Source organism: Limulus polyphemus, unplaced genomic scaffold (assembly GCF_000517525.1).
Source record: "Limulus polyphemus unplaced genomic scaffold, Limulus_polyphemus-2.1.2 Scaffold920, whole genome shotgun sequence".
NCBI classification, from domain to species: Eukaryota; Metazoa; Arthropoda; class Merostomata; order Xiphosura; family Limulidae; genus Limulus; species Limulus polyphemus.
In genome coordinates, this window is record NW_013666530.1 from 380,937 (window position 1) to 390,105 (window position 9,169).

Sequence of the window (9,169 nt, forward strand, 5' to 3'; positions counted from 1 at the left end):
CAAACAAACAAACAAACAAAACGTTTGTTTTTTTCCTGAACTTCGCGCTAAGTTACTCGAGGTCCACCCTAATCGTCCGTAATTTTGAAGTGACAAATTAGAGAGAGAGAGAAAGCAGCTAGACTCAACAAGCACTGCCCACTGTCAACTCTTGGGAACAGACGTGGAGCATCAAGTTAATGTGGGACATCTCCGTGTTAACGAAATTATGAGTGAGGAAGTCTTAAACCTGGATAAAAGATTTTAAGAAACCACAATCATCAACATGAATAACAAAACATTAGGACACAAAAGAACTCTCATCACAGTGAAATATATAGCAAGTCTGAGCAAGAAGACTGAGCAAAGGATCACGTAGAATGTTTACAAATGAGTTACATCTAATACTAGATAGAAACGAAAATAATGTTGGGGAAAAAAACGTTGATATGAGGTTAGAGTAATCACAAAAGGCCAAGAAACGAGAATCACACTTGAATTCTTCTAAAAATAGCTAAATTACCGAGCAAGAATAAACGCAAGCAAGTGGAATGAAATGATTATTGAGAGAACAAGATGTGAAAACGAGGAAATGTAATACTATAGAATTAAAAATAATTGTTAATAAACACAGAAAGAGAACTTGTCAGAAGAACTGTGTTCAGTTGTAATAGGTTATCAATGTTGTAAATTATCAGCACTTAACCAATAGAAATTAGTCTCATAACTTGATGGGAGAAAGTTTTTAAAGTTGATGTTAATCAAAAGGTTTTAACAGTTTTCGAAAAGTATGAACAGAAAGTTAAAGTATTGTGTTAGTTGTTATTGTTTTCTTTGTGCGAAGTTACACAATGGGCTAACGTGAAGTTTTTATATATCCTCTGTCATACAGTGTTCAGATTTTACTGGTGATTCTATCAAGTCAAAGAAAAAATAGTTTAATGTTTTGTAATAGTACTCAGACGAATATTTAAAATCTACCAAAAATAGTAATTAGATAAACTTATGAGTTTTTCAATGTGTTAGAAATATATATATATATATTTAATTTCTATGTTGCGACAACACACCGATATGGTAACAATAAACTCTTACAGATGATGAAATAACTTCATTACAAAGTTGAAATTCTATAACATACAAAATAGCATCTCAAAATTCTGATAAAATGTCCATCCTTAGCTCTGAAATTCTGAGATATAGTGATTAACCAATTTTAAATGACATTTTGTAAAAACAAAACTCAAATTTAGGCCTAACTAAGAAATGCCAGAAATATTTTTAAAATCTATCTTTCTACTTATTTTTTCTCCACTATTCACCTTTTCGTACATTCACGACGATTCACAAATTTAGGCCTAACTAAGAAATGCCAGAAGTATTTTTAAAATCTATCTTTCTACTTATTTTTTCTCCACTATTCACCTTTTCGTACATTCACGACGGTTCTCTTTCTTAAGGTATTATATGTAGCACCTATCTCTGTGATGTTACACAATAAAATAAATTAACAGTTTTTTAATAATAATTTTATTTTGGTTTCTTGCCTTGTTTATAGGTTTTTTGGGTAGAGAAACAAATTTAAAGTAAGGTTATCTGTCATTGTTGATTTTAGCGTGCGTATTTGTATTAGACCTATTGAGTACCTTGGTCATCCTTACATATAGACTCTACCAACTCTGATAAATGTATCACTGGGCTGAAACGGTCAAAAAAGTCATTAAAACTTTAAATTTTTGGACCTGTTTTATCTTCATACTAAATAATAGCAAACAATTAAATACATTCTCTGAGAAAATATAATATCAAGTTATATAATTATGTATTTCCTAATTTTAATTGTAGTATCATAAATGGAACTATAGTGTGTAAAATATCTTAAATATATAATAAGATATCAGTATTACTTCACAGCATGTCTATATTTATTGTAAGTAAGGAAACGTACATATAATAATACCATTAGGAAATATATAAAATGATGACCTGGAGTCAAATGATACTGAAATTTCTAAGGAACACAACTCCCCCCTATCCAAATGAAAAAAAACAAAAATTTTGAGACTGCTGATGAGAGACTCAACACCATTAGGAAATATATAAGATGATGACCTGGGGTCAAGTGATACTGAAATATGTAAGAAAAACAACCCCTCCGTATTCAAATGAATAATAATAATAATTCTGAGACTGCTGATGAGACTCAACTTGATCTGAATATTGAGAATGAAGTTGAAAACATTGCAACGGGGCTTAGCTCATCTGATGATGAAGTATCTACTGCAGCACCAGTTCACATATCTGGGGCTTAGCTCATCTGATGATGAAGTATCTACTGCAGCACCAGTTCACAGATCCGGGGCTTAGCTCATCTGATGATGAAGTATCTACTGTAGCACCAGTTCACATATCTGGGGCTTAGCTCATCTGATGATGAAGTATCTACTGCAGCACCAGTTCACAGATCCGGGGCTTAGCTCATCTGATGATGAAGTATCTACTGCAGCACCAGTTCACAGATCAAAGAGAACAAACAATAAACAGCAATTTTGTTTGAGGCGGAATACAAAAGATGCCGATCCCGTCAACGACATTGGAACATTTCACGCAGTTTCTTGATAATGATTTTATCTCACAATTGTGTGAACAAACAAATATTTACAATGTAGAAAAAAAAAACGGTAAATGCCTTTGCACAGCATCGTCTGAAATTGAGCAATTTCTTGGCATTCCTATAATTTTACGTCTTATATAGATGGCGTCATGAGGGATTTGCTGGACAGAACATTGTCGATTTTAACTAATTGCAGAAAGTATGCTAAGAAATCGGTTTGATAAACTAAGAAATTGTTTTTATGTAAATAATAACTTTAATATCATCCAGAAAGGGGAACCCATATACAAAGTCCATGGTGTCATTGAATCTATAAAAGTAATCCACATAAATGCTAATGCAAGTGGATTTGTTTACGACTTTGAAATATATGTTGGAAAAAAACACAATAACAATAGTAAATTAACATCTTAACATTAGTACAAAGGTCAAAGATAAATGTAAGGACATTCCATAGAACCTTTGTGAACATTTTAGTTCTATTTACAACATTATGTTTCAACAAGTATTTAATTTTTTACACGTTGGTCTGGAAGGAATACGCGGTGTATTATTTAACCATTACAAACTAATGAAGCAAAAATGCATAAGATTTGTAAAGATTAAAAAAATATGTGGATATGAAATTAGCAATAAATTTGGTTGTAATCTGTTTCTACTCTGATATTTGTCAAATTTTCATGCACTTTGATTTTTCTTTATAACCCGAAATAAATTGGGTTGGAAATTTTAAAACGTTTTCAGCCAGTGACTTGTGCTAAACGATTTATGAATAATATTAATTCGTTTTGTCGACGTTTTTAATTTCGTATTCTGTATACGTATAGAAAGAACAAAAACAATGATATACATGTTAATGATTTCTTTTCTTTTTCACCAGAGGTGTAACTGAAAAGAAGATCTGTGACGTAGAGGCCTAAAGCATTCCTTGATTGGTCGTGAATTAGACGAAATGTCATAACATTATTCACATACCTAAATTAATTTTGGTTACTATATGGTGAAGTAAAACAGTCTCAAAACCTAGTGAATATTATATACACTTCACTATTATAATAGACCTAATGGTATTTCTTTGGTTTGTTGATCCAAACATTGCTGATGAGCCTTGAATAGGCGAAACTGTAGTCCACAGCAAAGGGTACGGCTTATCAAATAATCCATTAGGCCTCTACGTCACAGAAAAAGAAAAGAAATCTTTAACACATATACCCAATCATTAAACAATTAGTCTGCTGTATAGCACTGAATAATGAATTCGACGATATGTCATGACATTATTTACATACCTAAATTAACTTAGGTTAATATATGGCGAAGAAAAACAAAAATTGTTCAGTACAGCTGTTTCAGTTTATCTGATTAATAAACAGACGTTATAATCTTACAGTAGCCTCACTTGAAGCAGTAATATTTACTAACTAATGTAATTAAAAAGTATATAATAATTCACTGTTCCATAGTTTTGATGAAATGTCTAGATATTTTAATCTCTTAACAAATTTATATTAGTTTTGTAAATTATCATTATTGAGCACAGATACTTTTCTTTATTTAACAAATCAAATAGTAATTTGACATTTTATCAGGAAAAATCATATTCTTAGTGAGAATTTTCTTTCCTAACACAGACGGATAATCCAACCTACCGCAATTCAGAAGTTGGACTGATTATTCCACATTATGCAGAAAAGCATTCTCTGAAAAAACCCACTAAGAATAGCGCTCCCACTTGTGCAATTTTAGAAAATTATCCTTGTCTAAAGTTTTGGAAATTACGCTTCAAAACTGAAGAAGCAAGTCTCCGTCACCGCACGATTGTACTTTTTCTTGCCCTTTTGGTAGTATTACTCATTCTTGTTCTTGGTATCGCAATGGCAGTTTACATAGCTGGTAAGTCTTCATTTACTGCTCTCTGTTTAACAAAATATTTTATTACTGTTTTATATTTGATAGGGTTTTTAATAAAATATTTTATTACTGTTTTATTATTTAATAGGGTTTTTAATGAAAATATTTTATTAATGTTTTATTATTTAATAGGGTTTTTAATAAAATATTTTATTAATGTTTAGTATTACATAGGTTTTAACAAAATATTTTATTAGTGTTTTATTACTTGATAGTTTTTTAACAAAATATTTTATTACTGTTATATTACTTGATAGGTTTTTAACAAAATATTTTATTACTGTTTTAATATTTGATAGGTTTTTAATAAAATATTTTATTACTGTTTTAATGTTTGTTAGGTTTTAACCATACATTTTATCAGTTTTTCGTATTTGAAGTTTTTGCATGTTTTTCTTTTTCAATCCATATAAAGAATTTTCCAACACTGTTAGTATAAATAAATAGCTTTATCTCTCTCTTTTTTTAAATATGTAAATATGAGTTAACTGTTTAAGTACCTTGTAATCTATCCTAATTTTGTTTTCTAAGACACATGAAATATTGTTCTAAAGTACTTTATTTAAAACAAATGACAAAATAAAAACTACTAGAAAAGGTAACGTCCCGCACTTTACACTAGCGCCAAAAATACGCCGCGCCAAAAGACATTGTTCAGTTGAAACCAACAGTTTGATCATTGCAACTCCAGGTGGTGCGTTTAGAGACTTGGAAGTCACATGATTAGTATATAATGGTTCTTTATGGGTTTAAATGTATTATATAGATTATGTAAAAGTATATACCGAAATATTCGATTTTGTAGTTTTTAATCATAATGCAGAAATGACGTAGATATGTTCCAAGGAAGCAGTCGTAACTCAACGTTCCTATTTTGATTGTATAACGATTTTAGTAACATTCTAAAAACGTGAAATTATCCGTTTCAATGGTTTATAAGCCACGTGTTATAATCCCTTTTTTTTAACGTATAAAGCGGTAGTTTGAGTCTAAATTAAATATTTATTCCCTTCTTTTGATACACCCACTATCAAAACTTATATAGTGTGAAGAATATTAGAAAAGTAAAAACTATTTATAAAAAATGTAAACAAAAATTTGAAAAGGGTTTATTCAGAAAATGCACGCTCTTAGTTACATCTGTATTCATTACTAATGATGACGATAAAACAATCCATAGTTAAAAACTTTGAGTATATTTATATATATATCATATTTATTCATTTTTATTATACTTATTTAAAATAGACGTAATTGGATTGGTAAATTGAACCTTTTCTGTGAGGTCATTTAACCTGCCATTTTAAGTGACTTTGAAGTATAAATATGTACATAAATAATAATTTCCGATCGTGTGTGTTTTCTTATAGCAAAGTCACATAGGGCTATCTGCTGTGTCCACCGAGGGGAATCGAACCCCTGATTTTAGCGTTGTAAGTCTGAAGACTTACCGCTGTCCCACCAGGGGACAATAATTTCCGATGAGAGTAAGCCATGTACTTACAGCTATATTAAAAATTCAAGTTTCGATCGTTATAACTAATTAAATACACATATTTTTTACTTTTCTATTTATAAAGATTATAATACATTGTTCCATCGGTCGCACATACAAATACTGTTAGCATGTTCTTAAATTTAATAATAGACACAAAACGCCTGGTGTTTAAACTGAAGATGTGACTTGAGATGTAAAACGAATCATCTTAGGGTCATAATTTGCAGGCCTGGCATGTCCAGGTGGTTAGGGCGTTCGACTTGCAATCTGTGTGTCACGGGTTCGTGGGAACGTTATAATGTAACTGTCAATCCCACTATTCGTTGATAAAAGAGTAGCCCAAGAGTTGGCGGTGGGTGGTGATGACTAGCTGCCTTCCCTCTAGTCTTTCACTGCTAAATTAGGAACGGCTAGCGCAAATAGCTCTCGTGTAGTTTTGCGCGAAATTCATAACAAACAAACATAATTTGTATAAAGAACGGTCCCCAGCATGTTTTTGTTTTAATGAAAGGTACAAAGGAAAAAATTAAAGTTTACTTCATACTTAGTGTCAATATCTGTTCATACTTACACTCAAAGTGTCAGTATCGGAAGTGCTTGTCATAACGTATGGAATCGAACCCCGGATTTCAAAGTTGTAAGTCAGTAAACTTACTATCACATTTGGGGACATTAACTACTGCTTAAACTTGGTTGTCAAATATATTTTACGTTTTCACTGCCACGTTTATAAATAACTCTCACGGTGCATGTTTATCTTTAGATGTACAATAAAAAACAACAAGACACTTGTTTTAATATTTCACTACTCACCTAAAACTTTAAATTGGTAAACACTGGGTAGTTGGAATGGAAATGTCCATTCTTTATGATGGTACAAAATTCCAAACTCCCATGGTGGAGTTCCTCCCAGGGAACGACATACTCGTACCCATCCATGGCAATGAAAGAAGAAAACGTTTTCAGGGATAATTAATATAAAGTTTGGTTCATTTCTTTCAAGATTGCCTCTCCTTCCTGAATGATGCGTTACGTCTAAACTTGCAGTTATTTAGCAGCCAGCTCAAATGTTCAGCAACTGTGCAAGGTCTTTGCAGTATAAAAATAGATTTTATTTCCACTTGGAAAATGTGTTTACATACTTAATACAGTATTCTTGTAATGAAAATAACGATAACGTAAGTTTATATTCATAATATAGAAACATTTCACCTAAAAAAAAGTGTTTGTTAATCTTATTAAATATCCAGCTTGTTAATCAGAACATGTAGAATTGGAACTTCCAACTCACGTTAAACTTACAACTTAATATTTTTTTAGTGACCCTAGGTTTCAGGACCTTAATTTCGAACTACTGATTAGAGTGTAGGCAGCCAACTAGCAGCACTCACCATATCGCATAAAGGGAATGGCTGTTCCTTTATAATGCGCCCATGGCTGAAAATGCGAAAGGTGTTCAGCAGCATACGTCTCGAAATTATGTCCTTTGATTTGCTGTCCATCACGCACTAGGCCACGATTTGTCAAATATTCCATTTGCTGGAGTTGTTGTTGTTGTTTATGGAATTTCACGCAAAGCTACTCGAGGGCTGTCTGCGCTAGCCGTCTCCAAGGAAGTCATTTAGTCAACATCCAAAGTGTGGAGCACAGTTTTTTTTGTTGTTTTTTTTAGCAGTAACGGGGCGAGAAATATGGATGCTCGGGTACACACTCTACACGGTAACCATTGGGCTCGGCTCAGTCTTATTCAATTTGTAAACTTATACGTACTTAGTTATGTAGTTGTTTTTTTCTACGTGGTTTTTCAGTTTGTCTAAACGTGGTTAATTGATATTCTCCCCACAAGCTTTCTGATTTCACGAGTAGCTTGGTTCATTGAGTAAGGTGTAATAAGGACAATGATATACAATACAATAATGCATTAACGGCATCACTATAGTGTACAGTTTAACAAATATATATCAGATAAATTTCCCTCTTTTTTTTATTCTGCTATTGTTTTCAGAATGATAAAAATAACATTTGATTTGAATTCACAGCTGGAGGAAGTCTGAATTGGAAAGATTCCAGTAGCGACCCACGAGAAGAAGGTAAGTTAAACTGGTAACTTAGAAATATGAAAACATTCTTGTTTAGTGCGAGGGGGGGGGGGGCACAAGTCGTCTCTGTCCTTCGTAGGATGGGGACATTACATATAGTTGTTTCCCGTTTTACAAAAACATGGTTCTTTTTTAAACACGGATTTATGCCACAAATTATATGCCAAATAGTTAGTATTTTAATAGGCCATTCCTGTTCTTGTATTCAGGCACTCCGATGTTTGGAATATAAGTTTAAAACTATTCACGAAACGAAGGTTTAGGAAATGTATTGCAGAGAATAATTCCGAACTTGGACATAAGGGGAAAAAAACATAAGCACAACTGAATAAATAAAACAAATCAAAATTAGTCTGTTTATTGTTTGTTAACAAGTTGGCAGACCTCGTTTTTTTCTGCCTGTTGGGGGTGCGGGGGACAGGTGAGATAAGTATTTTCTATTCATACCCGCATAGGAAGAAGTTACAAAAATAATTCTATAGATATATACACAAGACAGAGTAAAAAAAAATCTAATTTACCACCGAAATTCTGATAAATATTATAGAGCGGTATACCAGAATCCAACGCCACATACGTCACCAACTGTTCTATATAACGTTTATAAAGAAGAGAAAAAAAAATCTAACGCATACTTATTTGTTTAAGTATGTTTGCCACCCCTTGAAATGAGCTCGTCTATCCTTCGGGGGGGGGGGGGGTCAGACGCAGGAACAAAAGGGTATATACACAGCATGGTTACAAGTAAATAGACACCACCTTTTCAGAAAAACATTCCAGACCTATTCACATGAACTGATATATTTATAATTTAATTAATATCTAGTAGATCTTCCTTTCGCTTCGTGGAGTTCGTTGATCCTTTGGAGCATCGTGAGAATCATCTCGTCAATTCTAGATTGTGGGATTTTCGCCCACTCTTGCTTCAAAACTTGGAGTAGATCGCTCTTAGAAGTTTTTTTTTGTTGTTGTTTCTTGACTTGCCGTCGAGTATGGCCCAGAGGTTTTCGATGGGGTTCATGTCAGGAGATTGGCTCGGCCAGAGCAACTTCTGGATATCATTTTCTT

General features: G+C 32.6%; 1 protein-coding gene across 1 annotated transcript in view; it reads left to right on the plus strand.

Moving 5' to 3' along the window:
* The window catches only part of LOC111086206, a gene marked incomplete at its 3' end in the record, with an annotated part of 18,188 nt that extends 10,096 nt beyond the window's left edge, over positions 1–8,092 (plus strand). Inside the window, exons 2-3 of the mRNA XM_022388099.1 lie at positions 4,225–4,486; positions 8,042–8,092. Of these exons, the coding sequence (XP_022243807.1) occupies positions 4,225–4,486; positions 8,042–8,092 (313 nt within the window). The remainder of the gene's footprint in view (positions 1–4,224; positions 4,487–8,041) is intronic.
* Between the last annotated feature and the right edge of the window lie 1,077 nt (positions 8,093–9,169).